Below are 20,672 nucleotides of genomic sequence, written 5' to 3'. Positions count from 1 at the left end.
ATGATGGCTTTCCTAAAATTGAATATGTGTTGGTTTTGCTCCTGACATTTTAAGTGTTTGTTTGTCGCCCCCACCCCCAGCCATGGTTCTCTGAAAGATCCTGTGGATGTGCCTCACTGTGGTTGTTTTTCGTGTATCATTCATGGTTCTTGGTGGTCTCTTTGAATTTAGAAGCTCAGTTGTTTAGTTCTGAGTAGTATTTCAGAAAATACGTTTATAAAATAATTTCTTCATCATTTCTCCCTTCTCTCTTTCCAGAAGACCTACTTGATGTTGTTCTTCTTTGACCAAGTCTCTCATTTTCTTTTTTTTTTTTTTGAGATGGAGTGTTACTCTGTTGCCCAGGCTGGGGTGCAGTGGTGCGATCTCGGCTCACTGCAAGCTCCGCCTCCCGGGTTCACGCCATTCTCCTACCTCAGCCTCCCGAGTAGCTGGGACTACAGGTGCCCGCCACCACCCCCGGCTAATATTTTTGTATTTTTAGTAGAAACGGAGTTTCATCGTGTTAGCCAGGATGGTCTCGATCTCCTGACCTCGTGATCTGCCCACCTCGGCCTCCCAAAGTGCTGGGATTACAGGCATGAGCCACCGCGCCCGGCCCAAGTCTCTCATTTTCTAATGTTTTCTTTTATCTGTAAACAAAAGTTCTCTGAGAAGGAAATTCAAGGACAGAGACTTCATTCCAGCAAACAGCTAGCAAGCTGGTGAGACACAGCCTTTGGTGTAAAATGAAAGTGTGTTCCAGAGAACAAAGGGAGGGAATTTGTCTTTTAGAGAAAGTTTCCACCCAGGTTCCCACTTAGGTCTGCTTATGCAGAATGCAGGATTGAAATTTACTTAGTTCTGGTTGGGTGATGTTTGCTTAGTTAGCTCTTATTGGTCAAGGCATGCAGACTTCTGATTGATCCATGTAGGTTACAGCCTATTGTTTGGTTCAGGTGGCATAAACAGGAAGCTATGAAAGTCCCAAAGTTAAGCAGATGTGCACATTTTCTGGAACTCAGAGTAAATATGTGACCTGTAGTCAGCAAATGGTTGCTTGGTTTTAATTTGAATTTAGGCCCAGTTAGCTGCTCAGGACTCATCTTAAGAGGCTGGCTCTTTACGCCGGGCACAGTGGCTCACACCTGTAATCCCAGCACTTTGGGAGGCTGAGGCTGGCAGATCTCTTGAGGTCAGGCATTCGAGACCAATCTGGCCAACATGGTGAAACCCCATCTCTACTAAAAATACAAAAATTAGCCAGGCATGGTGGCACGTGCTTGTAATCCCAGCTACTTGGGAGGCTGAGGCAGGAGAATTACTTGAACCTGGGAGGTGGAGGTTGCAGTGAGCCAAGATCACGCCACTGCACTCGAGCCTGGGTGACAGAGCAAGACTCAGTCTCAAAAAAAAAAAAAAAAAAAAAGAGAGAGAGAGAGACTGGCTCTTTCAAGGCTCACATATTTATCTTTTTATCTTTTTGTTCTAATTTTGGGGAGTTTTTTTTTTTAATTTATTTTCCAATTCATCTATTGAAGTTTTATTTTGGGAGTTAGTTTTTAATTCTAAGAGGTCTTTTATATGCTTCCTGTTCAATTTTAATGATGTTCTATCCATGTTTTAAATATACAGTATTTTTGTTATTTCTGAAAGTAATAATTACAGGTAGTTTCTTTTTTAAAGTTTTCTTCAACGTTCTTCATTATCTCTGTTTCCCCTGAGTGCTATTTTTTGTTTGTTTGAGTCTCTGTCTTTCTTGTTGGAGTGTTTTTCAATGTATCGTGATATTTTAAATTATGTTCATTTTGAGTAAGACCTTAAACATTTGAAAGCTTTGCGTGAAGTGTCTGTATTTCCTTCCAGAGTGGTTGTATGGTGAGCTCCCTTTCTGTGAAGAACACTCAAACAATTCTATCTGGAGGTATTTTCTCTAAGATTCTTCAGCTTCCTCAGAAAGACCCAAAAATTCGGGCTGGCTACATAATTTACAAGGCCCAGTGCAAAATGAAAATGTGAGGTCTCCTATTGAAAAGTCAGAAAAAAAGTTCAGTTACAAATATTAAAATAGGTTCGGCGCAGTGGCTCAAGTCTATAATCCCAACAGTTTGGGAGACCAAGGTGGGTGGTTTGAGGTCAGGAGTTTGAGACCAGCTGGCCAACATGGTGAAACCCCATCTCTACTAAAAATACAAAAATTAGCCGGGCATGGTGGCGGGCACTTGTAATCCCAGCTACTTGGGAGGCTGAGGCAGGAGAATCACTTGAACTCGGGAGGCAGAGGTTGCAGTGAGCCAAGATGGCACCACTGCACTCCAGCCTGGGCGACAGAGTGAGACTCCATCTCAAAAAAAAAAAAAAAAAAGAAATACTAAAATATAAATCTTTTTCTTTTAAAAATGTCTTATTATTTATAACATGTAATGAGGTAACGGGGACACATATATAACAGCATAAACTACAAACAGCAAAGAAATAATGTTTTGGTGTCCTAATTTTATGTAAAACAATAAACCATAATACTTTAATAATGTATTAAATTGATTGACAAATCTTTCTGGCTTTTTTTCCGCAAGCTCATTTATTAAGTCATGAAAATTTATATTTTTGCCAACTTCATTTTCAATCTAGGTAATTGAAAGTGATGTCAATCATTCTTGGCAAATGCAAGATCTCAAATGATTTGTTATAATTTTTAGTCTGAAGAAGAAAACCAGGTGGAAAGAATAACATGAACAAAGGCAAAGAGATGGGAAAGAGGGAAGTAGTAAAACAGAACGGACAAGTCAGTGAGGGAAAATCTACATTAAGACAGCAAGGTGGCTCCTGCCTATAATCCCAGCACTTTGGGAGGCCAAGGTGGGAGGATCTGTCGAGCCCAGGCATTCAAGACCAGCCTGGACAACATGGCAAACCCCAACTCTACAAAAAAATACACAGATTAGCTAGGCATGGTGGCGTGTGCCTGTAGTCCCAGATATTTGGTAGGCTGAGGTGGGAGGATCACTTGAGCCTGGGAAGTTGAGGCTGCAGTGAGCTGTGATCATGTCACTGCACTCCGGCCTGGGTGACAAAACGAGACCCTGTCAAAAAAAAAAAAAAAAAAAGAGAGAGAGTCGTAAATACCAAGCACAAAACTATAAGAAATGACAAAAGTAGGGCACAGGAGCTATAAGTGGAAGAGAAAAGGGGAGCAACATGAGATGTAGAAAATTTCTCAGAAAGCAACTGTCTGAAACTTGATCAGACTCATCAGACTGAGGTTGTCAGTATTGAATGTAACCAAGAGGGTATAGGAGAATAAATAAAAGAAATGATGATTAGAGATGTGCAGTGATGTTTGGGAGGTCAATTTCAGTAAAATAGCGGGACCACAATTCAGAAATAAGTTAAGAGGTGAAAAGTACAAGAAGCAATGCAGAAAAGTGCTATGGAAATGGACAGCCAACAGAAGGAATGCAGAAATATGAGCAATCTAGAGATAGAAAGGGAATATAGAGACCACAGTCTAGACCCTTCACTTTACAGATGTGGAAACTGAGGCCCGAGGAGGTGACCAATTCCTTTACTTAACCTGGTTAGCAATGGAACTTAGACAGAAAACCTGCACAGATGAAATGGTAATTCAGGAAGGATAAGGATCAAAGGAACACTTTCTGTCTCCAAAGAAGATTCCCTTTAATGCCTCAGTTTTCCTTTAGGACCTCCCCTCCTTTTTCTGGTACCATGGACACACGGTCTTGAAATTATTTTCAACATATCTGATAGAAAACTATGACTATGATACTTCATTGCTGAAAAAAATGCAATGCTGATTTGGGCCAGGGAAAGAGAAATCTGTCTATCATACTTTTTTATTCTTATAGGTATTATGCATTCCTGAAGCCTGGAAGACAGGAAGAGTTACTCATACTAAATTTGAAATGCATCACTATAATAATCCTGATAGTACTCCACCCTGTCCAACTCCAGAGATAACAAATAACCCTACAATAACTATCCACCTACAGAAATGGACACAGTATGGTAAAGCCATTCATTAAAAAAAAATCACCCCATTATGGATAATTCACAATGAGCTGGCAAACATCATTTGGCTATGAGCAAAGCTCATCAAGAAACACCCTAATAATGTATATATAAAGGCAAACCAAGCTGTTTGAGTAGGCCGTTCACCATTAGAGCATCACTGCAGAAACAAAGGCTCCAGCCTCCGGACACCATGTCTATGCGCTTTTCTTCTACCTCCAGGAGACTTGGCTCTTGCGGGGGCACTGGCTCTGTGAGGCTGTCTAGTGGGGGAGCAGGCTTTGGGGCTGGAAACACATGCAGTGTGCCAGGCATTGGAAGTGGCTTCTCCTGTGCTTTTGGGGGCAGCTCATCTGCAGGAGGCTATGGCGGAGGTCTGGGCGGGGGAAGTGCTTCCTGTGCTGCCTTCACAGGGAATGAGCACGGCCTCCTCTCTGGCAATGAGAAGGTGACCATGCAGAACCTCAACGACCGCTTGGCCTCCTACCTGGAGAATGTTCGAGCCCTAGAGGAGGCCAACGCTGACTTGGAGCAGAAGATCAAGGGGTGGTATGAGAAATTTGGACCTGGTTCTTGCCGTGGCCTTGATCATGATTACAGCAGATATTTCCCAATTATTGATGAACTTAAGAACCAGGTAAGAAACGCCATGGCGTGAGTGTTAGCACTCCTGAGAGTGTTTAGCCACTCACAGATGCACAAATGTATAAGCTATCACAATAACAGGGCTTTGCCCTCAGCTTCTAAATTTTAGGAGTTGATTTTCAATATTAAAAATAATTTCTAATAAATTCTAATATTTGAACGTGGCACATCCATCATGTGGTATTAGGTATGTGCGTATGCTTTTGGTAATATTAAAATATCAAAAGCTGCCCAATGTCTCCAGTTATATATTTATAGACTTTCCCATAGAAAGAGCTTTTTTTAATGGTTGGGGTGGGAAATAAAAGAGACCATACCTGGCCGGGCACAGTGGTTCATGCCTGTAATCCCAGCACTTTGGGAGGCCAAGGCAGGTGGATCACTTGAGATTAGGGGTTCAAGACCAGCCTGGCCAACATGGTGAAACCCTGTTTCTACTAAAACTACAAAAATTAGCTGAGCGTGGTGGCACATGCCTGTAATCCCAGCTACTTGGGAGGCTGAGGCACGAGAATCACTTGAATCTGGGAGGTGGAGGTTGCAGTGAGCCAAGATCGTGCCACTGCACTCCAGCCTGGGCAACAAAGCCAGACTCGGTCTCAAAAAAAAAAAAAGAGAGAGAGAGACCATACTTAAATTACCCATCTTCAAAAGAATTGTCTGATTATTAGAGACAGATGCCAGAAATATTACTATAATTTCATGTGTAATTTTATTTCAAGGAACTTTGAAATGCATCTTAAATATTTCCTCAATCTTAACTAACTTTTCATTTGTCAGATAATTTCTGCAACTACCAGTAATGCCCATGTTGTCCTGCAAAATGATAATGCAAGACTAACAGCTGATGACTTCAGACTAAAGTAAGTAGAGCTGAAGATAAACAGGAAAAAAAAGTTGTCTAAGCATTTTTTCTCCTTTATTCTTCTAAGTTATTTGAGGTTGTCTCAAGTCTTTGTTCTTGTTTATTCAGGTATTTGTTTTAAACAAAATGCCTGTTAGAATGAGTAACTAGCTGAGCAACAAATTTTACTTGGGAAATTTGGGTACTAACAAAAACGAGGGTCAAAGTCATATGAGAAAGAATTTTGGCTATTCCCATTCTCTTGCTTCAGTGAAATGTATTTATTGCATGATAGATGACCTAACTGAAGTTTTTTTGTTGTTTTTTTTGTTTGTTTGTTTGTTTTTTTGAGACGGAGTCTCGCTCTGTCGCCCAGGCTGGAGTGCAGTGGCGAAATCTCGGCTCACTGCAAGCTCCGCCTCCTGGGTTCACACCATTCTCCTGCCTCAGCCTCCCGAGTAGCTGGAACTACAGGCGCCCACCACCGCGCCTGGCTAATTTTTTGTATTTTTTTTAGTAGAGACGGGGTTTCACCGTGATCTCGATCTCCTGACCTCGTGATCCGCCCGCCTCGGCCTCCCAAAGTGCTGGGATTACAGGCATGAGCCACCGCGCCCGGCCTGAAATTTTAAGTATTATCTTAGTAGTTTTACCTCAAAGCTTAGTCTGAGTTGTATGATGATCTAAAAAGTGATGTGCCATGTCTAATGACTAATGATGAAACTTCCAAATACTTTTCTAAGGTTTGAAAACGAGCTAGCGCTTCACCAGAGCGTTGAGGCGGACATCAATGGTTTGCGCAGAGTCCTGGATGAGCTGACCTTGTGCAGAACGGACCTGGAGATCCAGCTGGAAACTCTCAGTGAGGAGCTCGCTTACCTCAAGAAGAATCATGAGGAGGTAGAAGCTCCACCCGGCTGGCTCTCACAATCGCCTCCCTCCCAAATTTTAAAACTAATTTCAGATGATAAATATAATATCTTAAATTAACATTCAAGAAGGAACCTGTCAGTTTCTCCATAAGGCTTAGATTGTTTGAGACGCTTCTATTCATCCTTCTCAAAAGAAACAAACCTCCCAAAAAGTTTCTAACCCTATAGATTTTGTCCATCTGACTCCTTTAAAAATATTCAGGCCGGACGCGGTGGCTCATGCCTATAATCCCAACACTGTAGGAGACTCAGAATGGAGGATCGCTTGAGGCCAGGAGTTCGAGGCTGCAGTGAGCCATAATTGCACCACTGCATTTCAGCCTAAGCATCAGAGCGAGACCCTAACTCAAAAAATGCAATAAATAAAATATTCAGATCCTAATTCCGTTAAACAAATATCTTTCAGGAAATGAAAGCTCTTCAGTGCGCGGCTGGAGGCAACGTGAACGTGGAGATGAACGCGGCCCCCGGGGTAGACCTCACGGTTCTGCTGAACAATATGCGAGCTGAATACGAAGCCCTTGCAGAGCAGAACCGCAGGGACGCGGAGGCCTGGTTCAACGAAAAGGTAAAACCACGCTTGGGTGCGCTCCCGGGACCCCGGGCGCGGACTCAGCCCCAGCGCCCTAACGCGGCCCCTGCCGTTCCAGAGCGCCTCGCTGCAGCAGCAGATCTCTGACGACGCTGGCGCCACCACCTCAGCCCGGAATGAGCTTACCGAGATGAAACGCACTCTTCAAACCCTTGAGATTGAACTTCAGTCCCTCTTAGCAACGGTAAGCGAAAAGTTACGAAACAGATTTGCTTTAGAAATTGAGAAAAAAATAATCTAAGATAATTTTCTTCCAACATAATTACATATTTTAGTTTTTAACCATTAATTACAGTGCTTGACATAAGACACATTTGCATTTTGCACATGACAATCCTCTTTGCCTACAAAGTATAGCTGGATGCCAATAATTATGAAATATTAAAAATTAGCAAATACAGTCAAGATACTGGAAAAAGAAAATCGTTTTGACTTTGAATCTTCTATCATAAGTCAAAATATCAAAAACTACTCATATGTGGAAGCTAAAAAAGTTGATCTCAGAAGTAGAGAGTGGGATAAGTGCTTACTAGAGCCTGGGAAGGGGATGGGGGGATAGGAAGAGGTTGGTTAAAGGATACAAAATTACAGCGAAATAGGAAGAATCAGTTCAAGTGTTCTATAGTACTGTAGAATGACTACAGTTAAGAATAATTTATTCTATAATTTCAAATAGTTCAAAGAGAGGATTTTGAATGTTCCCAACACACACAAAAAAGATAAATGTTTGGGACATTGGATATGCTAATTGCCCTGATTCTATCACTACACATTGTGTGTTTTGAAATATAATTATGGAACCCCATAAATAATACAATTCTTATGTGCCCATTTAAAAAAAAAAGAAAAAATCCTACTGCTTAAAGAGAGCAAAAATACATTTGCACCACTCCTAGCTTCATCTAGCATTCCTTTTGGCCACTCAATTAAGAGCACTTACAAGTTCCTTTGTAAGTGGCATAGACAGAGGAAAAGTCGAGGCATGAAGGCTGACTATAAAACTAAACATGTGTAATGATAATCATAACTGCTTTCATTAAGGGTTTGCCCAGCACTTCCGCCCACATGTGAGTCCACAACAACCCTGGGGCACGGGCAGGGCAGACGTTATAACTCATGTCATTATTTCCAAAAGAGGATTCTGAGATTCGAAGAGGTTAAGCAATTCCCACAGTCCCACAGTTGGGTATGAAGGAATCCAGAAGTTCTCTCCAAATTTTCTAACTCCCAAGTCTATACTTTTCCCACTATGGCTAGTAAACCACCAGAGTTTATCCACAGATGAGGCTATGAATGTATATCAAATCAAGGCTTTATATAAAAAATACTTGCAGGTGAAAGGATAAGACACTCTCATCTTCATTCCATGTAAAATTGCAGTGAGTGTTCCCTCTGAGTATCTCTGTAAACCCATTCAGATTCACAAGCCAATGAATTGAACTACTGTATTTAAAGTCTAAGAAGGTAATTATTTTCTGTGGTTTATTCTACTCATGGAACATTTATGCAGTTCACTGCAGGATGACTTTTTAATAGAAGAGCTACAATCCTCATGAGACAAGACTGTCACATGGCTAGAAATGAGTAGCAAAGTATAGGCGGACTTCTAGTTGTGGGTAAAGTAGCAAATTGTGCCAAACTCTACAAGCACAGGCTATATTGGTGCAGGGGAGGGATCTTTCAGTCTGTGCCCTATGAAGAGACAATTTCATCTTTTTTAGCACACCTGGGCATCTGAAGGACATTCAGCACCAGCTTTGTCATTCTCAAATAGAAAAGTAGTATGACATTTAATAAAGGCAACAATTAATATTGAACAAGTGAAATCTTTTGGGTAAATATAGTTATTTGCATGATGTAAGGATAATTCTCTTAATTATCTCTTAAATGCTTTGGCTTATTCTAAAACACTGTGACCTTTTCTATTAAACCATGTCTTACCAAACTACAGAAACACTCCCTGGAGTGCTCCTTGACAGAGACCGAGAGCAACTACTGTGCACAGCTGGCGCAGATCCAGGCTCAGATCGGGGCCCTGGAGGAGCAGCTGCACCAGGTCAGAACCGAGACCGAGGGCCAGAAGCTCGAGTATGAGCAGCTCCTTGACATCAAGGTCCACCTGGAAAAAGAAATTGAGACCTACTGCCTCTTGATAGATGGAGAAGATGGGTCAGTATTGCCATCATTGAGAAAACAATTCATTTTTAAGGTTACTAAAGATGATTTGAAATCAAGTACAAAATATCTATGATCTAGATCACGCATAGATAGTACTCTTTTAGTGTTATTTCAGAATGCAGTGAATTCCCACCTTAAATCATTATTTTTCAGTTTCCTCAGTAAAACAGAATGAAATAATTAATATAAGCGCTCTATACTTTTACAGCTCCTGTTCTAAATCAAAAGGCTATGGAGGCACAGGAAATCAGACAAAAGGTAAACAAAAGCGGTGTTAGGCATTCAGTGTTTATTTGTATGTGTTTCAAATGATCTTTTATTTCCTATTTATGAATTTGATAAATTCTAAACAGTTTATATGTGGCATTTTAGATTCATCTAAAACCACCATTGTCAAAACAGTTGTTGAAGAAATAGATCCTCGTGGCAAAGTTCTCTCATCCAGAGTTCACACCGTGGAAGAGAAATCCACCAAAGTCAACAACAAGAATGAACAGAGGGTGCCTTCCTGAACTCCAGCCTCTGAGACAGAATGGCCCCCAAATTAAAATACCAAAATGAAGCTAGTTTCCTGGATAAGGGTCCCCTTATTTTTCTGCTTCCAATGAATTAAGACAAGTTATTTTTAGAATAGTACCATTTCTTTGGCTTTTTCTCTATGGTGGTGTTTCAATAAAAGTTCTTCCTGTTGCAAGTCATCTTCCCTGGTTCTGGCCAATCTTTGCATTTTAGATATACCCTCCCCAATGGGAGCTGAATTTTCTCTTTAATTTCTTCTGTTTAATTCAACGGTCTTCACAAGTTGGAAGTAAGTTTAACGTGAAAACTAGTTGGAGTCTTTTTGACTTCTCTGTAAAATTTTGTCTCCCTTGTCTCAGTACGAAAAGTACTTACTGAGAACACACTATGTGCCAGATAACGAGGATAAAACAGTTAATAAGATCCAGTCCCTGAGGTCAATATGCTCATAGACGTAGAAATAAGAAACTGAAGAATCAGAAACAAACTTAAACATAAAGGAAAGGCTATAAGTAGTGATATTTGAAGGTAGAAGGGGAAAAATTTTGAGGGCTGTGAGGACAAGGATAAGAGGAGAATTCCAGCAGGAATCTTATTCATAATCTTGATCACTCCACCATAAGGGTAGGAATTCACAGGTTCTCTCCTTCGTTTTTGCCGTCCAAGACTGCAGAGCCATGTGGCGCTCAAGTCAAAGGTAACTTTTAGTGCAATAATTTCAGCACCTACCATTAATGAATCTATTTCAAGGCTGGGAGTGGGAGGAGGTTAAACTCAGCAGAAAACCCTCCGGAGGTTTATTTGTGGGTGAGAGATTTGGCTCCCCCTCACCAATCCCGTAACAGAAACAGCCTGTTTTTCTCTGGAACCAGTGTCCTATTACTGAACTCTGTAGAATCGGCTCAGCACAGTTGAAACAGTCACTTTCAAGCTGTCTTTCCTCCTCTTTTTCCCACTCATGTAATAATACCTAAGCGAATGTAAGGCAGATACCCTGTCACTTAACTTTTTAATTAACCAGTCCTCACATCATATACCCTCATATCAAAATTAGGAAAAGGAAACATCCTACTACGTAAGAGTTGAAAAGTTACATTCACGCAAAAACCTGTGCACAGATGTTTATAGCAGCTTTATTCGTAATTGCCAAAACTTGGAAGCAACCAAGATGTCCTCTTGGTTGACGAATGAATAAATAACTGTGGTACCTCTAGACAACAGAATATTATTTAGTGCTAAAAAGCTATGAGCTATTAAGCCATGAAAAGACACAGAGGAACCTTAAATGGGTATTACTAAGTGAAAGAAGCCAATCTGAAAAGGCTACATACTGTATGACCCCAACTATATGACATTCTGTACAAGGCGAAACTATGGAGATAGTAAAAAGATAAGTGGCTGCCAGAAATTGGAGGGGAGGGATGCACAGGCAGAACACAGAGGATTTTTAAGGCTGTGAAAATACTCTGGATAATACCATAAGAATGGATACGTGTCATTATACATTTTCCAAACCCGTAGAATGTACAACACTAAGAGTAAACGGTAATACTAAAAAGTCTTTAATTTTTTTTTTTTTTTTTTTTTTTGAGACAGTCTCGCTCTGTCGCCGAGGCTGGAGTGCAGTGGCGCCATCTTGGCTCACTGCAAGCTCCACCTCCTGGGTTCAAGCCATTCTCCTACCTCAGCCTCCCGAGTAGCTGGGACTACAGGCGCCCGCCATCACGCCCGTCTAATTTTTTTGTATTTTCAGTAGAGACAGGGTTTCACCATGTTAGCCAGGATGGTCTCGATTTCCTGACCTTGTGATCCACCTGCCTCGGCCTCCCAAAGTGCTGGGATTACAGGCGTGAGCCACCAAATACTTAGCTCAGATTTCACAGTATTTGAAACGCCTGACCACCAACTCACCATAACTCAGGAAATAAATTCTTTCTGCTAAAACCAGGCCGATATTCAAGACCTTTAAATATGACTTCCAGGAAAGAGTCAATAATAGTTGATAACCAGCACTTACTAGGTGCTAGACTCTGTTCTAAGCATCATTTATTCCTCACAACAACCCTATGAGGTAGGTACTGTTATCATCCTCGTTTTACAGATAAAGAAACTGAGGCAGAGACTGGTTGAGTAATTTGCCCAAGATCAAACAGCTAATAACATGAAGTGCTGAAATACGTAAACCACACAGAATGGCTCAGAGTCTGGTGCTTCACCACGACATAATACCATGCTAGTGAGAACCTTATGACTCCACCTTCCCTATAACAAGAGAAGGGATAAAGAAACTACGTGCATGCTCACTCCAGTCGGTCTGAGATTAGCAGAGACATCAGTATCTCCTTCTTCCCAAAACAAACCAGGGAAGCCATTTTGTGAGAGGACTTAGTATACCAGAATCTGATTCTCAGAAAAAAAAAAAAAAAAAAAAAACAACTAGGAATCTAGTGACAAAACAAACCTCATTCAAGCTCAAGAAAAATGGTTATCTAACAGAAATATAGAATGTGAATTTTAAACAACAGCGTACTTGAAACTAAACAATAAATGTATCGGGGGGAAATTAGCATATGATAATTAGCATAAGATAATGTAATGAAAAACTTTATCCTGAAATAAGGAGACAGCAACACTGCATAAAGCTTAATTCGATTTATTTTGAATATCTAAAATACGTATGCACATCATGTAATGTTCTACTACCTAGTAGATTATCAAGAAATGATCTATTATGTACATCCATTCTTGCCATGGATAAAAGAATCAATCCCGGGGGAAGAAATGTACAGACTGAAGTGGTCCAGAGAATTTGTTAAATCTATCTCCACTTCCAGAAAGAACTAGAGCATACCTAAATTTTTAAAATAAGTATTAGTTTAGAGGAAAATCTATAATTAAAATAATTTAAAAGACCTACTCACATGAGTAAATAGGCAAACACATTTCAAGAAGGAGTTAAGCATCATATATTCCAGTCCTGCTTTGATATAGAAATGCTTTGTAATCTGTGTGGCCACTTAGCTTCAGAGACAACTCATCTCCAAAATGGTCCTAATAATATGTGTTTAACTTGTTTCACAAAAGATAATTTGTAGTTATAAAGTATCTAGAGATAAATAGATTATGTTAATAATACTTTGAAATCTCATAATAACTCACCTAAGAAACTCAAGCCTTATAAGCCATTAAACTGACAATATTCTCTGTTTTTCTTGTTTTATTCCTGGGAAAAATGAGCAAAAGATTAAAAATTTGACCAGGTCACAACAAAATCAGTAAAAAGTCTCTAAACAGGAACTGTATCTAGGTTATCATGCACTGTTCTAAACATAAGCTGATGGTCCAGTTAATAGCTTTGTATTTATTATTTATTTTTAAATATTTTTGATTTAGAAAATCCATGCAGTCCACTAAATGTTCCATACGTTTTAGTGACAGTAATGTTGGATGTTTTCCAAAGGATTCACTATCCACAACATTGAAAAATATCATTCAGAAAAAAATTACTGTTTCAAAACTAAACCCATAATTAGTTAACCAATCAATTTGTATCATTATAGGTGATAGAGACCTGACCCTGTCTGACATGTCCACTTTATTATAATAATTTAAATAGTTAACATTTAAAAATGTTTGTGCCTTTCAAACTGTCTTATCATCATTCATGATTGGAACTGCTCAACATTCATTTGAGACTCTTTGATGCTATTATTTTCATTTGCCCAGTAGGGAAATGATCCAAGCCTGGATAACTTCCCAAGAGCATCAAGGCAAGAGAATAAAGAGTACTTCCCTGTGACAACTTATCTTGTCTCTAGGGTACCATAAGTACTGGTTTTCTAGGTAATGATGAAAACACCTCCCTCCTTATGTATTTTACTCCTTGCTAATCAATATGATGCTCACTTCTCAAAATAATTCCTAATGTCTTAAATACATATATTTAAACTAAAAGACAGTAAACACTATTTAGGGGTAGGGAAGTGAACAATTTGGAGACTGTTAGTTGAATTGATGTCCTGCTCCTGGACCGAACCAAGAAATCTCAATCAAATTAATTCTCCACCATCATCACATATTCATGAATTATATTGAAATTAATAATAAGCAGGACTGCAGGATTTCTATTACTTCAGTTTTCAATTCAAGAAATGGTAGATTTCTTTTAAAATCTCCCACTACCAAAAGATCAATAGATGCTGAGATTTTCTGGTTTCAATAAGAAGGAAGACACACACCCAGACACCCAGGGCAGTGGCTCACACCTGTAATGCTGGCTGCAGGAGGCTGAGCTGGGTGCTGAGGCTGAGGATCACTGGAGCCAGGAGTTCGAGACCAGCCTGGGAAACACAGCGAGACCACATCTCTTTAAAAAAAGGAAAAAAGAAAAATAAAAGAAACAAAGGAAGGAAGAAAGGAAGCACTCAATGAAGTGGGAATACTAGAAATACTCTATGAGCATTAACAGGACAAAAGTAGGAGACATTTCTCATTGGAATTATTAATTCTTTGTTATATGTGGCAGGGGGAGAATCTAGATTCTATTAATATTCCAGTGGCCAAAAAGATGCACATTTAGTCATATTTAATTTTGGCCTTTGAGGCTATATGATTTAGTTTTACTTCACCTGGCACCATTTTTATATATAAAAAATATCCTTGGGGCACCTTTCCACCTACAGACTGGACGCTGTTAAAAATCACCCAATTGTGAAAAACAACAATTAGGATGCAAGTAAATTTTATTACAGACTGGCATAGTCAAGACTGAAATGACCCAGTGAATCCTATAAAAGGCCAAGGGAGCTAACGAGTGTGGAAGGTGAACCCTGGCTTTGCTCCTCTTTCTGGGAAGGGGTTGCCCGGCTGTGCTGCCACCATGTCTTTTCGACTTTCTGGTGGATCCAGGCGGATCTGCTCGCGAACTGGGTCTGGTAGGCTGTCCGGTGGAGGAACAGGCTTCGTGGCTGGGAATGTGTGTGTTGGATCGGGAGCAGGAAGCAGCTTTTCTTGTACTCTTGGGGGCATCTCTTCTGGAGGAAGCTTCTGCAATAGCAGTGGAGGGTTGGGAAGTGGTGCCTGTGCTGGTTTTCTTGGCAATGAGCACAGCCTCCTCTCTGGGAATGAAAAGGTGACCATGCAGAATCTCAACGACCGCCTGGCATCCTACCTGGACCATGTGCATGCTCTGGAGGAGGCCAACGCAGACCTGGAGCAGAAGATCAAGGGCTGGTACGAGAAATGTGAGCCTGGCTCTTCCCGGGGACACGATCATGACTATAGCAGATACTTCTCAGTCACAGAAGATCTTAAAAGGCAGGTAAGAAATAGGGATTTGCATACTTTTACTACAGACTTTGTGTGTGGATAATTTAAAGAAGAGAAACTATAAAATGTGCTTAACAAATTTATGTGATGTAAGATTTGTTCACTCGGTATTTCCAGTGCTAAGCACAGTACCTGGCAATAAAATCTTGTAGAATTAAATCATGAAAAAGAAATCATTTCAAAACAGATATATTCACTTCGTTTTTCATATATTTAGCTCATACCATTTGATCAAAAGTAATAAAAGTATCTATGTGGCTCTTAAGCTCTGGATGCTTATTATCTGAAGAAAATCCAGATTTCTTTAACATAGAAAAAAGATACTAAAACAGATGTTTGACAGATTAAGAAGATATAAAATCACACTGAGGTCTGGAGCCTCCTTTGACTTTTGGTGATTAACATTTTTCACAATCTTCCCTATTTAGATTATTTCTGCAACCATCTGCAATGCCAGCATTGTTCTACAAAATGACAATGCCAGACTGACCGCTGATGACTTCAGGCTGAAGTAGGTGAAAACAAACTGATTAATTATATTAATAAAAGTTAAAATATTACAATTGGATTAAGGAATATAATTTTGCTTTGAAAACCAAAATGTTTTTCTAAAGCCAGACTAGATCAATAAAGAAATTGAATTAAATAAGCCCTTATAAAAAGATCTATCATGGTTGGATGCAGTAGCTCATGCCTATAATCCCAGCACCTTGGGAGGCTGAGGCAGGCAGATCACTTGAGGTCAGGAGTTCAAGACCAGCCTGGCCAACGTGGCAAGACCCTGTCTCTACTAAAAGTACACACACAAAAAAATAGTCAGGCATGGTGGCTCACTCCTGTAATCCCAGCTACTCGGGAGGCTGAGACACGAGAATCACTTGAACCCGGAAGGTGGAGGTTGCAGTGAGCTAAGATGGGGCCACTGCACTTCAGCCTGGGTGACAGAGTGAGACTGTCTCAAAAACAAACAACAACAAAAAAAGAGCTATTACATATTTTTTAAAATCTAAAATCTAGCAATATTTTATTTAATTGTTAAGCACATTGGATGGCAAAAATCAACTCTGAAGAAATAACATCCCCAAAATACAATTCATGAATTGTTAGGTATCTCAAACCATTTTAGCAGTTTGCCATTGCAAGAAGCTTCAGAAGTATGTACAGAACATCATATCTTTCAGCATACAAAATATCTTAAAAAGTTGTGCTTTGCACCTGCCTACGATGACAACTCTCAGGTGCCTTACTAATCTTTCAGGTATGAAAATGAGCTGGCTCTGCACCACAGTGTTGAGGCCGACACCAATGGTCTTCACAGAGTGTTGGATGAGCTGACCCTTTGTACAACTGACCTGGAGATACAGTGTGAGACTCTCAGTGAGGAATTGACCTACCTCAAAAAAAGTCACGAGGAGGTAAGGAAGCCTGCAGAGTGGCTTCATACAGTGTCTAATTTCCTTCTTCAAGTCCACTGTTCATTTCGTAGCAGGGCATGAACATCAATCAAAATCCTCCACTGAGGATGAATACCGATCCCTTTTCTAGGAAATGGAAGTCTTGCAATGTACAGCTGGGGGGAACGTGAACGTGGAGATGAATGCAACCCCAGGAGTGGACCTAACTGTCCTGTTGAACAACATGAGGGCTGAGTATGAGGACTTGGCTGAGCAGAACCGCAAAGACACTGAAGCCTGGTTCAACGAGAGGGTAGGTCTATGGCAAATTACAAAGGGCTTGCTCAGGAGACAATCAGGCCAGTCACTAACCCTTTCGACAATTACACTTCAGAGTGCAACGCTGCAACAACAGATTTCCGATCATGAGGGAGCAGCCACAGCAGCCAGAAATGAGCTGACCGAATTAAAACGCAATCTGCAAACCCTGGAAATAGAACTTCAGTCCCTCATGGCTGTGGTACGTAGGAATCGCCATTGAATTGAATATATGTGTGAATATGTATAAGTCAATACAGATATAAAAATACATATAACACCAAATACGTATAACCATTTACATATGACTAAAAGTATAAAATATATTAAATATCAAGAATTCTGTCCCTAAACTCACCAATTCCAAAACTTGAAAAATGCCTTTTTACAATAGAGGAATTTTTTTAAATCTTGCAAATGTTGATTTTCAATTGAAAATATTCAGACCTTATACAAATAATTATTTCTACCTTGAGAATATTTAAAATATGACCATGCCGGCCAAGCACAGTGGCTCACGCCTGTAATCCCAGCACTTTGAGAGGCCAAGGCAGGTGGATAACTTGAGGTCAGGAATTCAAGACCAGCCAGGTCAACATGGTGAAACCCCATCTCTACTAAAAATATAAAAATTAGCTGGGTGTGGTGGCATGCACCTGTAATCCCACATACTCAGGAGGCTGAGGCAGGAGAATCACTTGAACCTAGGAAGACAGGCTGCAGTGAGCCAAGATCATGCCACTGCACTCAACCTGACTGACAGAGCAAGACACCGTCTCAAAAAAATAAATAAAATAATATAAGATGACCATGCCGTTTCTCTTTTACACATTCAAGCTTCACTTTGCTTGTCTTTCAGAAACATTCCTATGAATGCTCCTTGGCTGAGACTGAAGGAAATTACTGCAATCAACTCCAGCAAATTCAGGATCAGATAGGGGTGATGGAGGAACAACTGCAACAGATTCGAACAGAAACAGAAGGCCAGAAGCTGGAGTATGAACAGCTTCTTGATGTAAAAATGTTTTTAGAAAAAGAAATTGAAATTTATTGCAACTTACTAGATGGAGAAGAAAGGTAAAAATTAACTTGCAAAAAAAAAAAAAACCTCACATTAACTAGGTTTTCTCACAGTATAGGTATGCCAATATTGCATCCTAGAATTTCCTACTCTGGAGATAATACATATTTTTCCTCAGGAATGTATATTATTGCAGCCAAGTGAAATTAAAACATGCAGAAATTTGAAAATCAAATTTCTAAGTATGCAAAATGTTTGTATGTATAATATATAAAGGACATTTAAATATAGAATATTTAACAATTCCAGTACTCCAATTCAAGGGGAAAATTGCTTTCTGTGATTTAGTGTGTAAGCACATTTCTTATAAATAACTCACTCTTTTTTCTTATCACTTCACTAGTTACCCCACATGTACCTTGTATTAAAGATGAGCAATGAAGATATAGGAAGAATTAATTGGAGAGGCACCATAGTTTCTTAGTCAATAGCAACAGCCCTGGAATTGCAGCCCTGGCTGTGAATCAAATACTGAGTGAATTATGAGCACATTGTTTAACCTTTTCAAATGCAGTTTCCTCATTGATGAAATTGTGATAAAGCCAAAACCATACTTATAACAAATCTCAACTATAATGTCTCACTACGTAGGTAAAGAGCTTGTGACAGTGGCATACACAGAAAAGGTATTTGGTAATCACTGCCTATTACTAAATGCTTGCCCATGGCCGCATAGTGAGGAGGTAACGTCTTGCACACTCCAAGGTCCATCAGCCCTCTGCAGCCTATTCTCACAGGAACCCAACAGTGATTGCTCCCTCCTCAGAACAAAGCACTCATTACACCACTCACTTTTCACTTAATTTACAGCACTTTTCATGTTATAGGTAACTTTTTGCATGTGTATACTTTATTTCCAACCGTAAAAACTGTGTCTTGGTTCTATATTTTCTGCAGCACCTAGCCCAGCAACACCTTCTTCATGGTAGGCACTCCAAACACATTCATTGGCCAGTTGATTGAAAAGTCAGAGTGAGAAATATTGCTAGATGAAAGAGGTAATTTCTGGTCATGAGAAAATTTCTATTCATAAACATCCGTTTAATCTCTTCTTTCACTATGTTGAAGTCATGAAAAGCTTATTAATGTCCTTTAAATATATAAGGAATTTGAATCTTATTGAAACTAGAATTCCAAAACTCTTATTTCCAATTTAGAGGTATTTATAAGCTCACTAAGGAAAGAAAAAAAAATGCAATAATTTACTCTTCTCTTCACAGAAAAAGCAAATCCACATGTTACAAATCAAAAGGATACAGGCCTGTGAATTCTGGAAATCAAGCCAAAGGTATAGACAGATTTTTTTTACCTGGCGTAACTCCTTAAACTCCATCAATTGTGTTAACTAAGTTACTTATTTTTTAACTAAATAAAATTTGTTTTTAAGTTTATTTTTGGTGAATAAAGGGATGAGGGGTCATTATGATAGTTCTTAATGTTTGTATTTTATATTCCTGTAGATCAACAGATGTGGTCAAATTATGAAATTACTGAAATTAGGAATTAATCCCACAACATATTTCTTACCTGGAGTGCATTATCTTTCATAGTTTCAATACTTTGATAAAAGAGCTACTTTATCTTAAACCACAAAAATAGGGCAAGTTGGTATTTAAAAGAAGACAACATTACTTGCAGCCAGCCTTTACTGCCTGATACTTAGATTGTTTTAATCCATGTTTCATTTATGTTTTCAAACGCCCATTGCTCTAAAAGCAGTGGCAAATATAAGAGAGATAGTCCAGGCTCTTGCTAAACACTGACTTCAAACACAGTATTATATATCAATTTACTGCAAACTTGCAAAAAACATTTTTAAAAAGGAAACATTTTTTAAAAGGTGCAGTGGTTCATGCTTGTAATCCCAGCACTTTGGGAGGCCAAGGCAGGTGGATCACTTGAGGTCAGGAGTTCAGGACCAGCCTGGTCAACATGGTGAAACTCCATCTCTACTAAGAATACAAAAATTAGCCAGGCATGGTGGCAGGCACCTGTAATCCCAGCTACTCAGGAGACTGAGGCTGAAGAATCACTTGAACCCGGGAGGCAGAGGCTGCAGTGAGCCGAGATCGTGCCACTGCACTCCAGCCTGGGTGACAGAGCGAGACTCCTTCTCAAAAAAACAAACAAACAAAAAGCATACCTATTATGGCTACTTTTCAACCTGTTAAAAAATGACCACTAATGTTTTATTTATTTTATTTTAGACTCAACAGAAGAAACTATTGTCAAAACAGTGGTTGAGGAACTGGATCAAATTGGCAATGTCCTTTCACTGAGAGTCCACTCAGTTGAAGAAAAGTCCTCTAAAATAAGCAACATTACAGTAGAGCAACGAGTACCTTCTAAAGCACCATAATGAGGAAAAAGTTATTTAGAAAGAAAGAAAGAAAGAAAGAGAGAGAGAGAAAGAAAAAGGAAAGAAAGAAAGCAAGCAAGCAAGCAAGCAAGCAAGCAAGCAAGCAGGCCTTTGCAAAAATCCTACTGGTCAAATAACCTAAGGAAATTATTCATTTCTGTTCTTAAAGATAAAAGGGCTAGAATTTGTTCTCCTTCTCTTCCTTTTCTCATGTTCTATGCATGTAATCCTTTTCCAGAGTAGAAAAATCCTGCTCTGTCCTTAATTTTAGTTCTTATTTTGGGGGCCTTTTTTGACATTTCATTAAAAATTCTTCTGTTGCAAGTTTTTTTTTAATATCTGATTCTTTTTAATTTCTAAAGTTGATCACAATGTGGCAATACTAAGGACCTGCTAATAAAATAATGTGTTTCATTTCATAGTCACAGTTACCTCAATTAATAACAGAATAAGGTGGAAAGAGCACTAGCCCTA

The 20,672-nt window shown here is 39.5% G+C and overlaps 2 protein-coding genes across 3 annotated transcripts; both read left to right on the top strand.

Annotated features, from left to right (window-relative positions):
• Positions 1-4,144: 4,144 nt before the first annotated feature.
• Positions 4,145-9,897, top strand: KRT27 (keratin 27). The gene is made up of 8 exons (XM_009251809.2): positions 4,145-4,645; positions 5,434-5,516; positions 6,241-6,397; positions 6,836-6,997; positions 7,080-7,205; positions 8,973-9,190; positions 9,408-9,457; positions 9,572-9,897. The coding sequence occupies exons 1-8, from the start codon at positions 4,202-4,204 to the stop codon at positions 9,709-9,711; spliced, it is 1,380 nt and encodes a 459-aa protein (XP_009250084.1). The 5' UTR covers positions 4,145-4,201; the 3' UTR covers positions 9,712-9,897.
• A 4,700-nt stretch (positions 9,898-14,597) lies between these two features.
• KRT26 (keratin 26) lies at positions 14,598-20,452 on the top strand. Of its 2 annotated transcripts, none has more exons than XM_054546343.2 (8): positions 14,598-15,038; positions 15,475-15,557; positions 16,305-16,461; positions 16,592-16,753; positions 16,835-16,960; positions 17,618-17,835; positions 19,066-19,127; positions 20,047-20,452. In XM_054546343.2, exons 1-8 carry the CDS (start codon positions 14,598-14,600, stop codon positions 20,196-20,198), a joined length of 1,401 nt encoding a protein of 466 aa, XP_054402318.2. In that variant the 3' UTR covers positions 20,199-20,452. The 2 variants fall into 2 exon arrangements, with proteins under 2 accessions (XP_054402318.2, XP_009250085.3); XM_009251810.3 differs by having other exon boundaries at positions 19,060-19,127.
• Positions 20,453-20,672: the final 220 nt, after the last annotated feature.

Source organism: Pongo abelii, chromosome 19, assembly GCF_028885655.2.
Source record: "Pongo abelii isolate AG06213 chromosome 19, NHGRI_mPonAbe1-v2.0_pri, whole genome shotgun sequence".
Taxonomy (NCBI): domain Eukaryota; kingdom Metazoa; phylum Chordata; class Mammalia; order Primates; family Hominidae; genus Pongo; species Pongo abelii.
This window is presented reverse-complemented; position numbering and strand designations above follow the sequence as displayed.

Bases quoted from the DNA above. Each gene is read 5' to 3' on its own strand.
- KRT27 (XM_009251809.2), top strand. From the start codon at position 4,202: ATGTCTATGCGCTTTTCTTCTACCTCCAGGAGACTTGGCTCTTGCGGG. The intron at 5,517-6,240 runs GTAAGTAGAGCT...TACTTTTCTAAG, and splicing joins GCTGATGACTTCAGACTAAA to GTTTGAAAACGAGCTAGCGC. The intron at 9,458-9,571 runs GTAAACAAAAGC...GTGGCATTTTAG, and splicing joins CACAGGAAATCAGACAAAAG to ATTCATCTAAAACCACCATT.
- KRT26 (XM_009251810.3), top strand. From the start codon at position 14,598: ATGTCTTTTCGACTTTCTGGTGGATCCAGGCGGATCTGCTCGCGAACT. The intron at 16,462-16,591 runs GTAAGGAAGCCT...TCCCTTTTCTAG, and splicing joins TCAAAAAAAGTCACGAGGAG to GAAATGGAAGTCTTGCAATG. The intron at 16,961-17,617 runs GTACGTAGGAAT...CTTGTCTTTCAG, and splicing joins TTCAGTCCCTCATGGCTGTG to AAACATTCCTATGAATGCTC.